Source organism: Nomascus leucogenys, chromosome 6, assembly GCF_006542625.1.
Source record: "Nomascus leucogenys isolate Asia chromosome 6, Asia_NLE_v1, whole genome shotgun sequence".
Taxonomy (NCBI): Eukaryota; Metazoa; Chordata; class Mammalia; order Primates; family Hylobatidae; genus Nomascus; species Nomascus leucogenys.
The window spans coordinates 1,034,371-1,055,895 of record NC_044386.1 but is presented as its reverse complement, the minus strand read 5'-3'; the positions used below and the strand labels follow the sequence as shown (position 1 = coordinate 1,055,895).

The window sequence follows — 21,525 nt, the reverse complement described above, 5'->3', positions numbered from 1 at the left end:
TTATAGGCGCCCACCACCATGCTGACTAATTTTTGTAATTTTAGTAGAAACGAGGGTTCTCCATGTTGGCCAGGCTGGTCTCGAACTCCTGACCTCCGGTGATCTGCCCACCTCAGCCTACCAAAGTGCTGGGATGACAGGTGTGAGCTGCTGCGCCCGGCTGAGACTCGCTTCCTGCAGCTTCCATGAGATCTGCAGCGATAGCTGCCTCCAGCGTTGGTGCTGACAACCTCCATTTTCCTTCTCCAGGCCTCACTAGGGGTCTTTCTGTTTCGTGACTGTCTTCACAGAAGAGTTTCACGTGTGCTGATTTCCCGGCTGTTTCCTGGGTAATTGGTGTCTGCTGTTTATCGATGGCCTCCTTCCATTTCCTTTAGGCTTTGTTTGTTGTTCTTTTTCCGGCTCCTTGAAGGAAAAGCTTTGATTATGGACGTTTGAACTTTCTTTTCTAAACAAGCATCTGAAGTTGCAGTTTTCCCTCTAAAGCAGGGTTCCCCAGGCCCCTGGCCATGGAGTGGCACGGGTCTGGGGCCTGTTAGGAACCAGGCGCACAGCGGGAGGCTAGGTGGGGTGTGGTGAGCCAGCATTCCCGCCTCAGCCCCACCCCCTCTCAGATCAGCAGTGGCATTCGGTGCTCAAAGGCACACACACCCTACTGAGAACTGTGCATGAGAGGGGTCTAGATTCTGGGCTCCTTATAGGAATCTAATGCCTGATGATCTGAGGCGGAACCGTTTCCTCCCAAAACCGTCCCCTTCCCCACTGCTGTCCTGTGGAAAAATCGTCTTTCACGAAACCAGTCCCTGGTACCACAATGGCTGGGGACCCTGCACTAAAGACCTGCTTCAGCAGCATCTCATCAGTTTTGAAATATTGGCTTTTCTGTATTGAGTCCAGAATAATTATGGATTTCTGTGATGCTTTCTGCCAACCTCAGACCCATGGGCTATTTGTGGGCATGTTGCTTGCTCCTGGGTTGGGAAGGGTGCAGGCCCCATGTACCTTCCTGTTACTGCCTTGCAGGTTGGTTCTCAGGGTTGAATCGTACTCGATGTGGTTTTAGCCCATGGCCCTGCCACCAGCTCCTGGGGGCTGGGGAACATGCTAAAGCACAAAGTCACCGTGCACCTCTTTTGATGCCTCACAAGCTCAAGGTCTCCTGTGTCTGTGTTAGTGTGTGTCGCGTGCCTGGTCACATCCTATCTTGGGGACTCAGGAGCTTGGCGGGTCCTGTGGTAAATGGCAAGTGTCCTGGGGGAGTCTGCAGAACAGGAGGTAGGGGTGCCGGTCTCTCTCCCCCATCTCCAGACTCTTCTCCTGCCTGTGCTGCGGCTGCACCTGCATCCCTGCAATCCCTCCAGCATTGGGCTGGAGAGGCCCGGGAGCTCGAGTGCCACTTGTGCCACGTGACTGTGGATGGAGGTCGGTCATCGGGGTCTGATATGGTGACTGTGGATGGCAGTCGTGGAGTCTGATGTGTAGTGACTGTGGATGGAGGTCGTGGGGTCTGATGTGTAGTGACTGTGGATGGAGGTCGTGGGGTCTGATTTGGTGACTGTGGATGGCGGTCGTGGGGTCTGATGTGTAGTGACTGTGGATGGCGGTCGTGGGGTCTGATTTGTGACTGTGGATGGAGGTCGTGGGGGTTCTGATGTGTAGTGACTGTGGATGGAGGTCGTGGGGTCTGATGTGGTGACCGTGGATGGCAGTCAGTCGTGGGGTCTGTTGTGGTGACTGTGCATGGCGGTCGTGGGGTCTGATGTGGTGACCGTGGATGGCAGTCAGTCGTGGGGTCTGTTGTGGTGACTGTGCATGGCGGTCGTGGGTTCTGATGTGGTGACTGTGGATGGAGGTCGTGGGTTCTGATGTGGTGACTGTGGATGGAGGTTGTGGGGTCTGGTGTGGTTACTGTGAATGGAGGTCGTGGGTTCTGATGTGGTGACTGTGGATGGGGTTGTGGGGTCTGGTGTGTGGTGACTGTGGATGGCGGTGGTCGTGGGGTCTGATGTGGTGACTGTGGATGGCGGTTGGTCGTGGGGTCTGATGTGGTGACTGTGGATGGCGGTCGGTCATGGGGGTCTGATGGGTGGTGGCTGCAGTTGGAGTCCCAGGTGTGTCTGTAGCTACTTTGTGTCCCCAGCCCCCCGGTCCCCCTTTCCCAAACAGAAGCTCCCCAGGTGCTCCCTGGGCTTCATCCCGCCACCGGGCTTGGCCGCAGGTCCACACGTCCTGGTTGGAAGAAACAAGTGCCCAGCTCTGGCCAGGGCGGGCCACATTTGTGGCTCATGCCCTCTCCTCTGCCGGCAGGTCTCTACCTTGACAGACCTCCAGCCGTACATGCGACAGTTCGTGGCTCACCTGCAGGAGACCAGCCCGCTGAGGGATGCCGTCGTCATCGAGCAGGTCTGGGCACTGCCCCACAGGGTTGGGCACGGACTCCCAGCAGTGGGTCCTCCCCTGGGGCATCAGTGGGCTCATCACCAGACAGACTGTTGGCCCTGGGGGGCAGTGGGGGGAATGAGCTGTGGTGGGGGCATGATGAGCTGTGTGCCTTGGTGGAATCTGAGCTGGGCCATGCCAGGCTGTGACAGCGGCTGCATTCAGGCACCTGCTCACATTTGACCGCGCGGCCTCTCTCCAGCTCCGTAGTGGCTTTGTTCATGATTTGCTAAATGTCTGCTCTGTCAATTTTGATCTTGAGGCCAAAGGAAAGGTGTCCCCCTCCTTTAGGAGGGCAGGCCGTGTTTGAGCCATGTCGCGCCGAGCTGGCCCCTCAGTGCTGGGTCTGAGGCCAAAGGAAACATGTCTCCCTTCTTAGGAGGACAGGCCGTGTTTGAGCCATGCGTCCCGCTGAGCTGGCCCCCCAGTGCTGGGTCTGAGGCCAAAGGAAACGTGTCCCCCTTAGGAGGACAGGCCGTGTTTGAGCCATGCCCCGCTGAGTGGGCCCCTCAGTGCTGGGTCTGTTCACGTGGCCCCTGTGGCTCTTTGCAGATGCCTGTTGTGCACTTGTTCCACTTTAGGGGATAGTCGTGTCCACCGAGTGAGGCTCAGAGACCTCTGGGCGAATTTCCTTGGCTCCCAGGGTGGGGGTGGGGGTGGCATGGGCTCCTGGGACCCAGACCCTGTGCCTGGTAGCTGGGCAGCAACTCCTGGATCACGTGTGCCATCTGGGCCACGGTGGGCTGTGCAGGTGTGAGCCCAGCTGGACACCCAGGTGGCCCAGAGGAGATGTTCGGTGTCACACGCTCTGCCTAAGCCCGTGTGTGTCTGCAGAGACTTGGCCCGGCCAGCCCACGATGGCCCTGCATTCCAGCCCCGCACTTCATCACAAACACTGACCCCAAAAGGGACGGAGGGTCTTGGCCATGTGGTCCTGCCTGTCTCGGCGCCCACCGGCTCACTCCCACGTGTCTCCCGTCTGCTTTCCCAGAGCTTCTCCCTGAATGAGGCCAGCAGTGGCCTCTTCGACGTCTTCCTACGCTTCGTGTGCCACCACGCTGTGCGCATCAGGGGCAAGTGAGTCGGGTGGCCAGGTGCCATTGCCCTGTGGGAGGGTGGCCAGGTGCCATTGCCCTGCGGGAGGGTGGGCGGGCTGGCAGGGCTTCTGCTCACCTCTGTCCTGCCCCTTCCCCACTGCTATCCTCCCTGGGGCCACCAGAGTCTCCTTTTCTGGCCCCTGCCCCCTCCGGCTCCTGGGCTGCAGGCTCCCGAGGCCCCGGGAACGTGGCTCGGCTTGCCGCAGCCGGAGCAGAGCAGATGCCGCGCGAGGCCTGGAAATGGCAAGCGGGACGTGGACTCGCTCCTGTGTGGAGGACAGGGGGCGGGGGGTGTGTCTGCGTCAGGTGTGTGGCTGAGCGTTTGAGCCTGCAGCTTGGCAGCTCCAAGTTACTACTGACGCTGGGCACCCGGCCCTCACACGCTTGTATCTCTCCCTCCCGATACAAGAGGATTTTATCTGATTCTCACTTCCCGTCCCTGTCGCGTGACCCCCGCGAGGGCGCGGGCTCTTCTCTCTGTGACTAAATTTCCCATCTGGAAAGTGGGGGGTTGACCGTGTAGTTTGCTCCTCTCAGGGGGCCTGTGCTGGCCATGGGGCAGGCGGCCTGGGAGAGCTGCTGTCACACAGCCACTGGGTGAGCCACACTCACGGCGGTAGAGCCACGGTGCCCGGTGCCACATCACGTCCTCTGGATTTTAAGTAAAATCACACACCTGCCGGCAGGCGTCTGCCTGCGACTCTGCGTGTGCCTGGGGAGAGTGGTAGCACGGAGGAAATTCGTGCACACTCAAGGTCATCCGCAGTCAGGTGGAATGTGGAGGCCTCTCTCTGGGATCGTCTCCAGCAGATACAGGACTGTGCACAGCTTCGGAAGCTTTTATTTAAAAATATAACCATTAATTATTGCATTATAAGTAATCACTAATGTTATAAGCAATTATAATATTTATTAAAGTATAATTAGAAATATTAAGTAGTACACACATCCTGGAAAAACACAAATTGCACATGGCAGCAGAGTGAATTTTGACCGAGGAACACGTGTGCACATGTGTGTAAGCAGCCCCCAGGCCCACAGAAGCCGCTGACAAAGTCACCTCCCCAGAGAAGCCACCACGGGCCTCCTTCCTGGCCATGAATTTTATTAAGATGGATCAAGTCCTGTGCCATCCGTGTGTGGCAGGACTTTGCGGAATGTGAGGCGGTGACTGCATCCTCATGCCCTGACAGACAGGAGGTGACTGTGTCTGTCCTGTCCCGAGGACACGGACAGGCCCGAAGCTCTAGTCCCCATCGTGGTCCAGTTTGGCCTCTGAATAAAAACATCTTCAAAACCTGTTGCCCCAGAAACTAAGAACAGAGAGAGTTTCCCATCCTGTGTGCTCACAGGGGCGTATCTGCTTGCATTGACTTGCTGGGCTGGCGGGAGTCCTAGAGTTGGTGCGTGTGCTTCTGTGCAAAAAGCGCAGTCCTCTTGCCCATCAGTGTGATATCTGCACCAGCAAGGAAAGCCTCTTTTTTTTTTCTTTCTTTCTTTCTTTTTTTTGAGACAGAATCTCACTGTTGTCTGCCCGGGCTTGAGTGCAGTGGCGCGATCTCAACTCACTGCAACCTCCACCTCCCAGGTTCCAGCAATTCTTCTGCCTCAGCCTCCCGAGCAGCTGAGATTACAGGCACCCACCACCACACCTGGCTAATTTTTGTATTTTTAGTAGAGAGGGGAGTTTTGCCATGTTGGCCAGGCTGGTCTCGAACTCCTGACCTCAGGTGATCCACCCACCTCGGCCTCCCAAAGTGCTGGGATTTACAGATGTGAGCCACCACGCCCGGCCAGAAAGCCTCTTTTTAAGGTGACCACCTACAGTGCTTCCCGAAAATAACAGGTCTTGTCTGCAGTAGGCTGCAAGTGTCTCTTAGCAACAGGAGTGGCGTCCTATGGGCTCTGGGGATGGCTGAGGGTCGCGTGACAGCCATGCCTTCTGCGTGCACCTTCAGGTTCCAAGGGGCTATTCTGCTGTCACTGTTTGTCTGAAAACGCACCCTTGGCGTCCTTGTTTGTTTGGAGAGTTTCTGCATCTCGTTGGTCGTGGTGAAACTAGGGGCAAGGTTGTATCTGTTGGCACACAGCTGCTACGTGTAGGGCCATGAGTCTTTCCCTGTGGATTAATTCCTTGAAAAAAAAAAAGGAGTCCGGTGAAGCATTCATTCTGGGTTAAGTGTCTGGTTCTGTGAATAAACTCTAAGATTTAAGAAACCTTAATGAAAGAAAGCCTTGATGATTCAGAGCAAGGATGTGGTCACACCTGTGGCTGGGTCTGTTTAAGCCGCCCCAGTTCACGGTGAGAGTGGGGAGCAGGGATTGTTTGCTCAGAGGTCTCGTCTGCTGTGTTTCTGAGGTGTTTGCCGGCTGAATGGTAGACATATCGGTGGTGTGTATGAGGGTCTGTGTCTGTGTGTGGCTCTGAGTGTACACATGTCCAGCACATGCCCTGCCCATCTCTCACCTGTGTCTTCCCACCCCAGGTCCTACGTCCAGTGCCAGGGGATCCCGCAGGGCTCCATCCTGTCCACGCTGCTCTGCAGCCTGTGCTATGGCGACATGGAGAACAAGCTGTTTGCGGGGATTCGGCGGGACGGGTGAGGCCTCCTCTTCCCCGGGGGGGGGGCTTGGGTGGGGGTTGATTTACTTTTGACGCGTTCAGTGTTAATATTCCTGGTGCTCTGGATACCATGACTGTTCTGTCTTGAGGAACCAGACAAGGTTGCAGCCCCTCCTGGGTATGAAGCTGCACGGGAGGGGTTGCACAGACTGTGGACTGTGGGCTCCATGCAGGCTCTGTCCAGCAGCCATGGCCAGAGGCCTCAGGGCTCAGCAGGCAGGAAGGCCGCTGCCCTGCATGATGAGCATGTGAATTCAACACCGAGGAAGCACACCAGCTTCCATCATATCCACCCGGGTTCCTTTAGGGTCCTCAGGGAGATGGGGCTGGTGCAGCCTGAGGCCCCGCATCTCGTGGCAGGCCCTCGACAGGTGGCCTGGACTGGGCGCCTCTTCAGCCCATTGCCCATCCCACTTGCATGGGGTCTACGCCCAAGGACGCACACACCTAAATATTGTGCCAACCTAATGTGGTTCAATTCAGCTGACTTTTGTTGACAGCAGTTACTTTTTTTTTTTAATACTTTAAGTTCTAGGGTACATGTGCACAACGTGCAGGTTTGTTCCATATGTATACATGTGCCATGTTGGTGTGCTGCACCCACTAACTCGTCATTTACATTAGATATTTCTCCTAACGCTGTCCCTCTCTCCTCCCTCCACCCCACAACAGGCCGCGGTGTGTGATGTTCCCCGCCCTGTGTCCAAGTGTTCTCATTGTTCAATTCCCACCTGTGAGTGAGAATGTGCGGTGTTTGGTTTTCTTCCCTTGTAATAGTTTGCTCAGAGTGATGGTTTCTAGCTTCATCCATGTCCCTACAAAGGACATGAACTCATCCTTTTTTATGGCGGCATAGTATTCCATGGTGTATATGTGCCACATTTTCTTTATCCAGTCTATCACTGATGGACATTTGGGTTGGTTCCAAGTCTTTGCTATTGTGAATAGTGCCACAATAAACATACTTGTGCATGTATCTTTATAGCAACATGATTTATAATCTTTTAGGTATACACCCAGTCATGGGATGGCTGAGTCAAATGGTATTTCTAGTTCTAGATCCCTGAGGAATTGCCACACTGTCTTCCACAATGGTTGAACTAGTTTACAGTCCCACCAACAGTGTAAAAGTGTTCTGGTGCTGGAGAGGATGTGGACAGCAGTTACTTTTTTTGAAAATAGTATCATTGAACAAGCAGACAGTTAGTGAAGGATGCATCAGGAAGCCTGCAGGCCACACGGCCGTTTCTCTCGAAGTCTCCGGGCTTTTCCTGTGCATCTTTTGAAACTCTAGCTCCAATTATAGCATGTACAGTGGATCAAGGTTCTTCTTCATTAAGGTTCAAGTTCTAGATTGAAATAAGTTTATGTAACAGAAACAAAAATTTCTTGTACACACAGGTTGCTCTGGGACTTGCAGGGAAGTGTCCTCGAGCTGGCGGCACACTGGTCAGCCCTCTGGGACAGGATACCTCTGGTCCATGGTCGCAGGGCGCCAGGCTTGGGCCTGAGGGTCACACAGTGCACCATGCCCAGCTTCCTGTGGACAGGATCTGGGTCTCGGATGATGCTCGGATGATAACCAGCTGCCATGCTGGTAAAGGGCACCACGTGGCTCAGAAGGGGCGAGGTTCCCGGCCCCAGCATTCTTACCGTCTTCAGTTATTTTTCCCTAACAGTCTGAGAATTGGGGCCGCACCTGATGGCCTTTGTTCATCTTCAGCTGGCTCAGAATCGCACAAGCCGGTGCTAAACATTGAGTACTTACTTATAATGAATGAGGAATTGCTGTAGCAGTTAACTGTAGAGAGCACGTCTGTTGGAAAGAAATTTAAGTTTTTGATTTAACCACTTTGGAAAATGTTACTTATTTTTGCCTGTGTAAATTGTTTGACATTCAGTCCCTTGTAGACAGATACTAGGTAAAAAGTGTAAAGTTAACCTTGCGTGTGTATTTTCCTTTATTTTAGGCTGCTCCTGCGTTTGGTGGATGATTTCTTGTTGGTGACACCTCACCTCACCCACGCGAAAGCCTTCCTCAGGTGAGGCCCGTGCCGTGTGTCTGTGGGGACCTCCACGGCCTGTGGGCTTCGCAGGGTTGAGCCCCCCGTGTCCTGCCCCGGCACCGCAGCGTTGTCTCCGCTGAGTCCTCTCTCTCTGCCAGTGCTGGGTGTGCAAGAGCGGAGGCGCTTGGCCGTGCACCCGGGCCTGGGGGCACAGGGGCACCTTCGGGAGAGAGTGGGAGCCGTGCGGGCCCTGGTCCTGCAGAGAGGCGCCCAGGTTACTCACATGGTGAGTGCAGGCGGTGACCCAGCTCCTGCTGCTCTTTGGAAAGTCAAGTGTGGCGGCTCTTGGGGCCCCAGTGAGACCCCCAGGAGCTGTGCACAGGGCCTGTAGGGCCGAGGCGGCAGCCTCCTCCCCAGGGTGCACCGGAGCCTGCGGAGAGCAGCAGCTGCCGAGTGAGCTGACCCACAGCATTCGCTACCGTCACGTTCCCGCCAGGGGTTGTTTGGGATCGGCGGGAGAATTTGGATTTGCTGAGTGGTGCTGTCTTGAACTACAGAGGTGGCGAGGAGTGGGTCTCAGAGTTGATTTTTGTGGCTCGAACTAAAATCAGGCACAGGGAACCTGGCCTCAGCACAGGGGATTGTCGAATGTAGTCCCACTCAAGGGTGCCCCACAGAGCCCGTGGGCTTGCTTTAAAGTGCGATTTGACGAGGGACGAGAAACCTTTAAAGCTGTAAACAGAACCCTCAGAAAATGTGGCCGCCATGGGTGGTTTCGGGTGCTTTGCTGGGCTGTGTTTGTGAAAACCCATTTGGACCCGCCCTCCAAGTCCGCCCTCCAGGTCCACCCTCCAAGTCCGCCCTCCAGGACCGCCCTGGGCTGCGGGCACGCCCGGCGTTCCTCCTGCCGCAGCCCGGGGCACAGCAGGCCGCGCACATTTAAATCACAGCAGGACGCACACATTTAAATCCACTATGATTCTCTCAGGATGAGCCCAGGTCCCAGGCAACTGAGGGCTCAGGAGTCCTGAGGCTGCTGAGGGGACAGAGCAGATGGGGAACACTGCTTCTGTGTGGCAAGTTCCTGAGGGTGCTGGCCAGGGAAGTGGCTCAGAGTGTATGTTGGGGTCCCACCGGGGGCAGAACTCTGTCTCAGGAGATGAGTCGGCAGCCATGTAACAGGAAGTGGTGGCCGCAGGGAGCTGGTAATGCACCAGGGGAGCTGAGCAGCCGGCCGAGGTCCCAGGGCCAGGCCACAGGAAGGGCAGGGGGACGCTCGGGGCCAGAGCAGAGGCCGCAAGAAGGGAAGGGGATGCCCAGGCCGGAGCAGACACTGCCGGGCACAGGGGAGCTCCCTGAGCTGGGTGGGCGAGGCTCATGACTCAGTGAGGGAACCTCCTTGACGTGAAGTTCAGGGTCATGACTCAGTGAGGGAACCTCCTTGACGTGAAGCTGAGGCTCATGACTTGGTGGGGGAACCTCCTTGACGTGAAGCTGAGGCTATGACTCGGTGAGGGAACCTCTTTGACATGAAGCTGATGACTGGTGTTGCCCAGCTCACAGCCCAGCCGGGTCCCACACCTGAGTATGAACTCAGAACCCTCCCCTGTGACTAAAGCACAGCAGATGCCTTCAGGGCATCTAGGAGAAAACAGGCAAAGTCATTGAGAAATGTCTTAAAAGAAGGTGGGATGGTGGCAATTTCTTGTCCAGATTTTAGTCTGCCCCGGACCACAGATGAGTCTTTATAACGGGATCGTGGTCTTGCCATGGGGACACATGAGATGGACCATCACAGAGGCCACTGGGGCTGCACCTCCCGTCTGAGTCCTGGGTGTCCCGGGTCCAGGCCAGGTTCTTGCACGCTCACCTACCTGTCCTGTCCAGGAGACAGGGCAAGCACCCCGAAGTCTGGAGCAGGGCTGGGTCCAGGCTCCTCAGAGCTCCTTCCAGGCCCAGCACCCTGCTCCAAATCACCACTTCTCTGGGGTTTTCCAAAGCATTTAACAAGGGTGTCAGGGCACCTCCTGGGTGACAGCCCCGCATCCTGGGGTTGACATTGCCCTTCTGCCTTAGGACCCTGGTCCGAGGTGTCCCTGAGTATGGCTGCGTGGTGAACTTGCGGAAGACAGTGGTGAACTTCCCCGTAGAAGACGCGGCCCTGGGCGGCACGGCTTTTGTTCAGCTGCCGGCCCACGGCCTGTTCCCCTGGTGTGGCCTGCTACTGGACACCCGGACCCTGGAGGTGCAGAGTGACTACTCCAGGTGAGCGCACCTGGCCGGAAGTGGAGCCTGTGCCTGGCCAGGGCAGATGCTGCTGCAGGGCCATCCCGTCCACCCCTGCTTCCGTGTGGGGCAGGTGACTGCCAATCCCAAAGGGTCAGAGGCCACAGGGTGCCCCTCGTCCCATCCAGGGCTGAGCAAAAATGCGTCTTTCTGTCTGAGTGAGGGTACTCACAAGGGGAGCAGTTTTCTGTGCTATTTTGGTAAAAGGAAATTGTGCACCAGACCCGGGAGCACTGAGGTGTCTTCAGAAAGCAGTCTGGATCCGAACCCAAGACGCCCGGGCCCTGCTGGGCGTGAGTCTCTCCAAACTTGAAACGCCGGGGCCCTGCTGGGCGTGAGTCCCTCCGAACCTGAGACCCTGGGGCTCTGCTGGGCATGAGTCTCTCCTAACCCAGAGACTTCAGGGCCCTTTTGGGTGTGAGTCTCTCCACTGTGAGGCCCACACTCCGAGGCTCGTCCACAGTCTACAGGATGCCATGAGTTCATGATCACGTGTGACCCATCAGGGGACAGGGCTGTGGTGTGGGGGGGTCTCTACAAAATTCTGGGGTCTCGTTTCCCCTGAGCCCAAGAGCTCAAGGCCCCATCTCAGGCTCAGACACAAATGGATTGAAGATGGACACAGATGCAGAAATCTGTGCTGTTTCTTGTATAAGTAAAAAGTATCAACATTCCAGGCAGGGCGAGGTGGCTCGCACCTGTAATCCCAGCACTTTGGGAGGCCGAGGTGGGTGGATCACTTGAGGCCAGGAGTTTGAGGCCAGCCTAGCCAACATAGTGAAACTCCGTTTCTACTTAAAAAATACAAAAATTAGCCTGGTCTGGTGGCGCACGCTTGTAGTCCCAGCTGTGCGGGAGGCCGAGGCAGGAGAAGCATATGAACCCAGGAGGCAGAGGTTGCAGTGAGCCGAGATCACACCACTGCACTCCAGCCTGGACAATAGAGCAAGACTTCATCTTAAAAAAAAAACAAAGTATCAGCATTCCAAAACCATAGTGGACAGGTGTTTTTTAATTCTGTCCTTCAATAATATTCATCGGTGCTGTGCTAGAGGCTGGAACTGGGGGTGCCTTCCTCTAAAAGCACAGCTTCATGGGAAGAGAAATAAGTGGTGGATGGTTGTTAAACCAGTGGTTTAAGCTGGGGTCCTGTCATTTTGAGTTGAACAGTCCGGATCTGGACTTGGCCTCTTTCCAGAATGCTACCTGGGGTTTGCTTCATGGGGGAGCGGCAGGTGTGGATGCCCTCATGATGGGGGAGTGGCAGGTGCAGACACCCTTGTGCATGGTGCCCAGCATGTCCCTGTTGCAGCTCCCTCCCCACAAGGATGCCGGTCCCCTGTGCTCCCCACAGTCCCTGCTTCCCTCTCACAGCCTCACCTGGTCCTGGCCTCCACTAGCTTTGTCTGGGTGATTTCCAGATTTCCTGGGCTCCCAGCACCTCTTCACCTCTCCCAGGCACCTCTGCAGCACTGGCCATACCAGTCAGCTGTGAACTGTCCACTGCTTATTTTGCTCCCCATGAAATGTATTTTTTAGGACAGGCACCCCTGGTTCCAACCTCTGGCATGGCATCAGTGAATGTTATTGAAGGACAAAGGACAGACAAACAAATCAGGAAAATGGGTTCTCTCTAAACACATTGCAAAGCCACAGAGGCTAGTGCAGGATGGGTGGGCATCAGGTCATCAGATGTGGGTTCAATGCCAGAATATTCTGTGCTCCCAAAGGCCACTTGGTCAGAGTGCCTGCTTGCAGAGGTGGCTCTAAAAGCTCAGCAGCGGAGGCAGTGGTTCGTTATACTCAGGATGAACTCACATCCTCTGTGTCTGAAGCATGCAGCAAAGGCTTGAAGGGCATCTGGGAGAAGAAAACAGGCAAAATGATTAAGAAAAGCGAAAAAGGAAGAGTGGTAAGATGGGAATTTTCTTGTGCAGATTTTAGTCTCCCAAACCACAGCTCAGATGGCAGAATGTGGTGAGAACTGATGGACAGAACAATAGAACAAAACAGAAGCCCTGTCTCTCAGAAACATGTGTTAATGTGGCATGTGGCACAGCTGATGGAAAAGAGAGTGTGTGTTTAATTTTTTTTTCTGAGAAAACTGACTGGAAGCAAATAAGTTGTGTCTTTACAACATAGACCAGAGCAGATTCTAGGTAGAAGAGGAGATACATGCAAACAACACCAGCAACAGAAACAAAAGACTCAAAGGGAAGGGAGGTGAACATTCCCTGGTTTGATGTTGGGGAAGGACACACAGGGAGGCGGATGAAACCAGTGAGGCAATGGGCATTGCTTTCACTGCAGAGAAACTCAGCTTGCCTGAGCCACAGTGAAAATGGCCATTCCCTGGAGCGTTTGTGCACATGATTTATTTAAGGCGCCCTGTGAGGTCTTGCACATTCATCCTCTCACTTTGTTCTCCTAACCACCTGAGAGGTAGAGGAGGAAAGGCTCCAGGGCAGCAGCTGCCGTCGGTCACCCAGCTGGCAAGGGGCATGCGTGATTACAGCCTGGCCTCCTGCTTCGGGGCCCTTGCTTTGCCCGAGGACCCCACACAAGTCAGACACACAGGCTCAGGGCGAGCCAGAGCCCAAGGTCATGTTGGGGATGGCTGTGAAAGAAGAAATGGACGTCCGATGCACACTTGGGAAGGTCCTACCAGCAGCATCAAAGAAATGCACATGAAACTGACAGACCCATCCCTCAAAGAAACGCATGTGAAACTGACAGCGAGACCCGTCCCCGTCCCTCATGCTGGCTCCTTTTCTGGGCTTGCCAAGAGCCAGCATCAGGGTGAGGCAAGATGGAAAGACTTTTCTGGAAAGCAGCTTGTTTGCATGGAAGTCCTTACAATGTCCTGTGTCTTCCCAGTAATTCCACTTCTGAAGTGACCAGACATTATCACGGGTCTTATTTACCATTTCCAGTGTTCCAGGCAGGGGGACTTGCCACAGCAAGTCACAAACCTGCCCAAATACAGAGCTCAGCAGATATTATGCATCGCAAAACTTACTTTGCCGTTAAACAAGTTTTCAAAGAATTTTTGAAGAATGTTTAATGGCACAAAATGTTTATTTCAATGTAGCGGTGTTCAAAGCTGGATGTAAAAGAACACACCCCAGGAGCGTGCCGTGGATGTCATGTGTGTTCATCTTTGGACGTGGATGTACACGGGCAGTGAGTGGTGGTGAGGCCCTGGAGGACATCGATGGGGTGCCTCCGTCCTGCCCCTCTGGAGACACCGTGTGTGCCACGTGCACTCACTGGAGCCCTGTTTAGCTGGCGCCACCTGGCTCTTCCATCCCTGAGATTCAAACACAGTGAGATTCCCCACGCCCGACTCAGTGTTCTTCCACAAAAAACCTGAGTCACACCCGTGCCCACTCGAGGGACGCCCGGGAGCCAGGGCTCCACGGTTTATTATGTGTTTTTGGCCGAGTTATGTGCAGATCTCATCAGGGCAGATGATGAGTGCACACACACGACCGTGTGAGGTTTGGATACACTCAACATCACTAGCCAGGTCCTGGTGGAGTTTGGTTGTGCAGGGTCCGGATGGCGTGTAGCATTTTGAGTCCATGGAGTGAGCACCCAGCCCCCTCGGGCTGCAGCGCATGCCCCAGGTAGGACAAGGAAGTGGGAGGAAGGCAGGAGGGTCTTTGGAGCAAGCTTTGCAGGAGGAGGCTGGGTGTGGGGCAGGCATATGTGTCTGACGTGCCCCCTGTGTCTCAGCTACGCCCGGACCTCCATCAGAGCCAGTCTCACCTTCAACCGCGGCTTCAAGGCTGGGAGGAACATGCGTCGCAAACTCTTTGGGGTCTTGCGGCTGAAGTGTCACAGCCTGTTTCTGGATTTGCAGGTGAGCAGGCTGACGGTCAGCACAGAGTTTGGAGGTCGGGAGGCATGTGCACAAGCATGTGTGTGTGTGTGCCTGCCTGCAAGACTGACAGTGACTGGCTGCACGTAAGAGTGCACATGTGGGCATATGCACGTGAGCACATACATTTGTGCATGTGTGTACATGAAGGCATGGCAGTGTGTGCACAGGTGTGCAAGGGCACAAGTGTGAATGTGCACATGCAGATGCATACCTGACACGCATGTGTGTTCATGCAGTCGTGTGGGCATTCACGTGAGGTGCATGCGCGTGGGTGTGCAGTGTGAGTAGCATGCGTGCACATAACGTATTGAGGGCTCCTTGTGTTCACCCCGCTAGGTCCTCAGCACCAGTGCCCCTCCTTACGGGGTGAGATGGGGTCCCAGGCCTTGGTGGGCTGATGCTCTGAAGCTGCAGCCCTGAGGGCATTGTCTCGTCTGGGCATCTGCATCCACTCCCTCTCTCCTGTGGGCGTCCATGTCCACTCCCCCTCTCCTGTGGGCATCTGCATCCACTCCCCCTCTCCTGTGGGCAACTGCATCCACTCACCCTCTCCTGTGGGCGTCCGTGTCCACTCCCCCTCTCCCTCCCGTGGGCATCCATGTCCACTCCCCCTCTCCCGTGGGCATGTGCATCCACTCCCCCTCTCGTGTGGGCATCTGCGTCCACTCCCCCTCTCCTGTGGGCAACTGCGTCCACTCCCTCTCTCCTGTGGGCATCTGCGTCCACTCCCTCTCTCCTGTGGGCATCTGCGTCCACTCACCCTCTCCTGTGGGCGTCCGTGTGCACTCCCCCTCTCCTGTGGGCATGTGCATCCACTCCCTCTCTCCTGTGGGCATCCACGTCCACTCCCCCTCTCCTGTGGGTGTCCACATCCACTCCCCCTCTCCTGTGGGTGTCCACGTCCACTCCTCCTCTCGTGTGGGCATCCGCGTCCACTCCCCCTCTCCTGTGAGCATCCGTGTCCACTCCCCCTCTCCTGTGGGTGTCCACGTCCACTCCCCCTCTCCTGTGGGCATCTGCATCCATTCCCCCTCTCCTGTGAGCGTCCGTGTCCACTCCCCCTCTCCTGTGGGTGTCCATGTCCACTCTCCCTCTCCTGTGGGCATCTGCATCCACTCCCCGTCCTGGTTCCTTCCTGTCTTGGCTGAGCCTCGGGCAGGCAGACGACACAGAGTCCTGACTCCCCCAGGGTGGTTCACAGCTGCCGGGTGAGGGCCAGGCCGGATTTCACTGGGAAGAGGGATAGTTTCTTGTCAAAATGTTCCTCTTTCTTGTTCCATCTGAATGGATGATAAGGCAAAAAGTAAAAACTTAAAATCCCAGAGAGGTTTCTGCCGTTTCTCACTCTTTCTTGGTGACTCTAGGTGAACAGCCTCCAGACGGTGTGCACCAACATCTACAAGATCCTCCTGCTGCAGGCGTACAGGTGAGTCGCCAGCAACGGGATGCAGGCCCAGCCTCCAGGGACCCTCCGCACTCTGCTCGCCTCTGACCCGGGGCTTCACCTTGCAACTCCTGGGTTTTAGGGGCAAGGAATGTCTTAGGTTTTCGGTGGTGCTGCTGCCTCTGCATAGTTCTGTGTTCACGTGGCTCTGTGCAGAGCACCTGTTCTCCATCTCTGGGTAGTGGTAGGAGCCGGTGTGGCCCCAGGTGTCCCTGCTGTGCCTGTGCACTGGCTGTGGGACGTCATGGAGGCCATCCCAGGGCAGGAGGGGCATGGGGTAAGGAGATGTTTATGGGGAGTCTTAGCAGAGGAGGCTGGGAAGGTGTCTGAACAGTAGGTGGGAGATCAGATGCTGGGAGGATTTGGGGTCTCAGAGAGCAAAGAGGGCCGAGGTGGGTGCAGATGAGGGTCACTGGCCCCACTCCTGGGAAGGTGCAGCAGAGCTGTGGCTCCCACACAGCCCAGCCGGCACCTGTGCTCTGGGCGCGGCTGTGCTCCTGGAACGTTCCCTGTCCTGGCTGGTCAGGGGGCCCCCCTGCCAAGAATCGACAACTTTATCGCAGAGGGAAGGGCCAATCTGTGGAGGCCACAGGGCCAGCTTCTGCCTGGAGTCAGGGCAGGTGGTGGCACAAGCCTCTGGGCTGTACCAAAGGGCAGTCGGGCACCACAGGCCAGGCCTCCCCCTGAACAGGCCTCCAAGCCACTGGGAGCCGAGTGCCAGTAGGCCGAAGCCCTCGCCCCATGAGGGCTGAGAATGAGTGTGAGCATTTGTGTTACCCAGGGCCAAGGCTGCGCGGATTACTGTGCACACCTCACGTGAAATGAGGTCGTTGTCTATTGTGGAAACCCAGCAAGGGCTCACGGGAGAGTTTTCCATTACAAGGTCGCACCACGAAAATGGTTTTTAACCCGAGTGCTTGCGCCTTCATGCTCTGGCAGCGAGGGCAGAGCCGCAGCTGCGTGTTACCGCCTTTGAGCCGGCTCCAGAGGCTTGGGACCAGGCTTTCTGAGTTCCAGGGTGCATCCGGCTCAGACCGCCCTCCTCTCTGCCTTCTCTCTCTGCCTCAAATCTTCCCTCGTTTGCATCTCCCTGACACGTGCCTGGGCCCTCGTGCAAGCTGCTTGACTCCTTTCTGGAAACCCTTGGAGTGTGCTGGATACAGGTGCCACTGAGGACTGGAGGTGTCTGACACTGTGGTTGACCCCAGGGTCCAGCTGGCGTGCTTGGGGCCTCCTTGGGCCATGATGAGGTCAGAGTTTTCCCAGGCATGGGCCATGTGACCTGCCACCTGTTCCTACCATATTCAGGTCAGCCTTGTCCTCATCTCCCCACCAGGGTCCCTGGCTCTGAGGAGCTCCCGTAGAGGGCCTGGGCTCAGGGCAGGGCGGCTGAGTTTCCCCACCTGTGTGGGGGCCCTTGGGTAGTTGCTTGATTGGGTAGCCCTGAGGAGGCCGAGGTGCGATGGGCCACGGGCCGTTTCCAAACACAGAGCCAGACACGTGGAGGGCCCAGGAATCCCCTTCCCTCGAGGCAGGAGTGGGAGAACGGAGAGCTGGGCCCCAATTTCATGGCAGCCAGGCTGCAGTGGGTGAGGCTGTGGTGGGCCACGTGGCGCTGGGGGTGGGGTCTGATTCAAATCCGCTGGGGCTCAGCCTTCCTGGCCCGTGCTGGCCGCACCTCCACACTGGCTGGGGGCGGACACCCCGACCTCTAGCAGGTGTTTCTCCCTTTGGAAGAGAGCCCCTCACCCATGCTAGGTATTTCCCTCCTGGGTCAGGAGCGTGGCCCTGTGGCAATCCCGGGACCTCAGGCTTATTTGTTTGTTTAAAAAACATTCTGGGCCTGGCTTCCCTCGTTGCTAAATGGGGAAAAGACATCCCACCTCAGCAGAGTTATTGAGAGGCTGAAATTGGAGTGCTGGCTTGACTGGTGTGATCTCAGGTCATTCCAGAAGGGGCTTAGGCAGTGGGTGAGACCACGTACACGGGTGCCCTGATCACATGCACATATGAGCACATGTGCACATGTGCTGTTTCACAGTGGCCAGGTCCATGCACACCTGCCCCAAAGTCCCAGGAAGCTGAGAGGCCAAAGAAGGAGGCCGACAGGGCTGGCGTGGTGGCTCACACCTGTAGCCCCAGCACTTTGGGAGGCCGAGGCGAGAGGATCCCTTGAGCCCAGGAGTTTAAGACCAGCCTGAGCAACATAGTAGAACCCCATCTCTATGAAAGATAAAAACAAAAATTAGCTGAGTATGGTGGTGTGCGCCTGTAGTTCCAGTACGTGGGAGGATCGCTTGAGCCCAGGAGGTGGAGGTTGCAGTAAGCTGAGATTGCACCATTGTACTGCAGCCTGGGTGACAGAGTGAGAGCCCGTCTCAACAACAACAAAAAAGACTGACAAATGCAGTTTCTTGGAAAGAAACATTTAGTAGGGACTTAACCTACGCACAGAAGCCAAGTCGGTGTCTCAGTGTCAGTAAGATGAGATGATGGGTCCTCACACCATCACCCCAGACCCAGGGTTTATGCACCACAGGGGCGGGTGGCTCAGAAGGGATGCGCAGGACGTTGATGTACGATGACATCAAGGTTGTTTGATGAAGGGCAGGATTTACTGTAAGTACCTGCTGGTAAAGGAACAACGGATAAACTGGAAACCTTAGAGGCCTTCCCCGAACAGGCTAATCAGAAGCCAGCATGGTGGGTTAGCATCCAGGATGGAGCTGCTTCAGCCTCCACATGTGTGTTCATACAGATGGTGCATAGAAACGCACAGTATACCTGTGCACGCACACAGACACGCAGGTACTTGCACACACGAGCACACACAGGCATGCATGCATCCGTGTGTGTGCACCTGTGCCCACAAGGAAACCCATGCATGTGTATTCATGCACGCACCCACGCACCGGCGGGCCCATGCCCACACCCATGAGCACTGTCTGCTTAGGAGGCCTTTCTTCTTGACGCTGTCCGCCATCCTCTCAGGTTCCACGCGTGTGTGCTGCAGCTCCCATTTCATCAGCAAGTTTGGAAGAACCCCACATTTTTCCTGCGCGTCATCTCTGACACGGCCTCCCTCTGCTACTCCATCCTGAAAGCCAAGAACGCAGGTATGCGCAGGTGCCTGGCCTCAGTGGCAGCAGTGCCTGCCTGCTGGTGTGAGTGCTTCAGGAGACTGAGTGAATCTGGGCTTAGGAAATTCTCACCCCTCTTCGCGTCGTGAAGTGGTTTAACCCAACCACCGGGTGGCCCGTCTGCCCGCCCTCTTGTGGGGTGAGCAGAGCACCTGATAGAAGGGACAGGAGCTGCCTGGGAGCTGCTGTCCTTCCCACCTTGCTCTGCCTGGGGAAGTGCTGGGGGCCCTGGTCTCTCCTGTTTACCCCATGGTGGGATTCGGGGGGCCTGGCCTCTCCTGTTTGCCCCATGGTGGGATTCGGGGGGCCTGGCCTCTCCTGTTTGCCCTGTGGTGGGATTCGGGGGGCCTGGCCTCTCCTGTTTGCCCCATGGTGGGATTGGGCTGTCTCCCGTCCATGGCACTTAGGGCCCCTGTGCAAACCCAGGCCGAGGGCTTAGGAGGAGGCCGGGCCCAGGCCACCCCACCCCTCCCAGGAGCAGAGGCCATGTATCACCACCGCACAGCCCCGGGCTGTCCTCTGCTTCCCGGTCACCGTCCTCTGCCTCAGACACTCTGTCCAGTGTCAGGGAGGTTTCTGATCCGTCTGAAATTCAAGCCATGTCGAACCTTCGGTCCTGAGCTTAACAGCTTTTACTTTCTGTTCTTTCTGTGTTGTGGAAATTTCACTTGGAGAAGCCGAAGAAAACATTTCAGTCGTGACTCCTGCAGTGGTTGGGTTGGGGCAGCCGGAGATGGAGCCGCCCCGCAGACCGTCGGGGGTGGGCAGCTTTCCGGTGTCTCCCGGGAGGGGAGCTGGGCTGGGCCTGTGACTCCTCAGCCTCTGTTTTCCCCCAGGGATGTCGCTAGGGGCCAAGGGCGCTGCCGGCCCTCTGCCCTCCGAGGCCGTGCAGTGGCTGTGCCACCAAGCCTTCCTGCTCAAGCTGACTCGACACCGCGTCACCTACGTGCCACTCCTGGGGTCACTCAGGACAGGCAAGTGTGGGTGGAGGCCAGTACGGGCCCCACCTGCCCAGGGGTCATCCTCGAACGCCCTGTGCGGGGCGAGCAGCCTCAGATGCTGCTGAAGTGCAGACGCCCGGGGCCTGACCGTGGGGGCCTGGAGCCACACTGGCAGCCCTAAGTGATTAAACGCTGATGTCCCCAGGCCACGGAGCCTGGTAGGGTCCACGACTTCCTGAACCCCTGCTTCCCATCTCAGGGGCGATGCCTCCCCACCCTTGGGAGCCTTCTGACCCCTGACCTGTGTCCTCTCACAGCCTCTGCCCTGGCTACTGCCCTGATACCCCCATGGGGTCCTGAGCTCCTGGGGTCTTTAAGTTCTCTCCCCACCCCACCACTCCAGCGTCACCGGGCTGCTTGCCTGCTCGCCCCGGTGGAGGGGTGTCTGTTCCTTCACTGAGGTTCCCACCAGCCAGGGCCACGAGGTACAGGCCCTGCCTGCCCGGCCGCCCACACATCCCAGGAGGGCTAGAGGATGCCACCTCTGGCCTCTTCTGGAACGGAGTCTGATTTTGGCCCCGCAGCCCAGACGCAGCTGAGCCGGAAGCTCCCGGGGACGACGCTGGCTGCCCTGGAGGCTGCAGCCAACCCGGCACTGCCCTCAGACTTCAAGACCATCCTGGACTGATGGCCGCCCGCCTACAGCAGGGCCGAGAGTGGACACCAGCAGCCCTGTCACGCTGGGCTCTACGTCCCAGGGAGGGAGGGGCGGCCCACACCCAGGCCCGCACCGCTGGGAGTCTGAGGCCTGAGTGAGTGTCTGGCTGAGGCCTGCATGTCTGGCTGATGGCTGAGTGTCCGGCTGAGGCCTGAGTGTCCTGCACACCTGCCGTCCTCACTTCCCCAAAGGCTGGCGCTAGGCTCCACCCCAGGGCCAGCTTTTCCTTGCCAGGAGCCGGCTTCCACTCCCTATACGGGAATAGTCCCTCCCCAGACTTGCCATTGTCCACCCCTCGCCCTGCCCTCCTCTGCCCTCCACCCCCACCATCCAGGTGGAGACCCTGAGAAGGACCCTGGGAGCTCTGGGAATTTGGACCAAAGGTGTGCCCTGTACACAGGCGAGGACCCTGCACCCAGATGGGGGTCCCTGTGGGTCACACTGTGGGGGCTGTGGGAGTAAAACACTGAATATTTGAGTTTTTCAGTTTTGAAAAAAGTCTCATGTTTGAATCCTAATGTGCACTGCATAGACACCACTGCATGCGTTTACAGAAGCGTATGAGTGAACGGGGTGGTGGTCAGTGCAGGCCCATGGCCTGGCTGGGCCTGGGAGGTTTCTGATGCTGTGAGGCAGGAGGGGAAGGAGCGTGGGGGGTAGACAGTGGGAGCCCCCACCCTGGAAGAGGGAACAGTAAGTCCAGGTCCAAAGGGCAGCAGGGATGCTGGGGGCCCAGCTTGGGCGGCGGGGATGATGGAGGGCCCAGCCGGGGTGGCAGGGATGATGGGGGCCTCAGCTGGGGTGACGGGTGAGGGGGGCCCAGCTGGGGTGGCAGGGATGATGGGGGGGCTGGTCTGGGTGGCAGGGAAGATGGGGAAGCCTGGCTGGGCCCCCTCCTCCCCTGCCTCCCACCTGCAGCCATGGATCCGGATGTGCTTCCCTGGT

General features: G+C 56.9%; 1 protein-coding gene across 4 annotated transcripts in view; it reads left to right on the top strand.

Moving 5' to 3' along the window:
* TERT (telomerase reverse transcriptase) overlaps positions 1 to 21,078 on the top strand; it is a 38,557-nt gene extending 17,479 nt beyond the window's left edge. Inside the window, exons 7-16 of one of the 4 annotated variants that reach the window (XM_030813885.1) lie at positions 2,308 to 2,403; positions 3,431 to 3,516; positions 6,023 to 6,136; positions 8,130 to 8,201; positions 10,242 to 10,430; positions 14,190 to 14,316; positions 15,702 to 15,763; positions 18,773 to 18,897; positions 19,758 to 19,895; positions 20,447 to 21,078. In XM_030813885.1, the coding sequence (XP_030669745.1) occupies positions 2,308 to 2,403; positions 3,431 to 3,516; positions 6,023 to 6,136; positions 8,130 to 8,201; positions 10,242 to 10,430; positions 14,190 to 14,316; positions 15,702 to 15,763; positions 18,773 to 18,897; positions 19,758 to 19,895; positions 20,447 to 20,550 (1,113 nt within the window). In that variant the 3' untranslated portion in view covers positions 20,551 to 21,078. The remainder of the gene's footprint in view (positions 1 to 2,307; positions 2,404 to 3,430; positions 3,517 to 6,022; positions 6,137 to 8,129; positions 8,202 to 10,241; positions 10,431 to 14,189; positions 14,317 to 15,701; positions 15,764 to 18,772; positions 18,898 to 19,757; positions 19,896 to 20,446) is intronic. The other 3 variants (XM_030813884.1, XM_030813887.1, XM_030813886.1) reach the window with 3 other exon arrangements.
* The last annotated feature ends 447 nt before the right edge of the window (positions 21,079 to 21,525 follow it).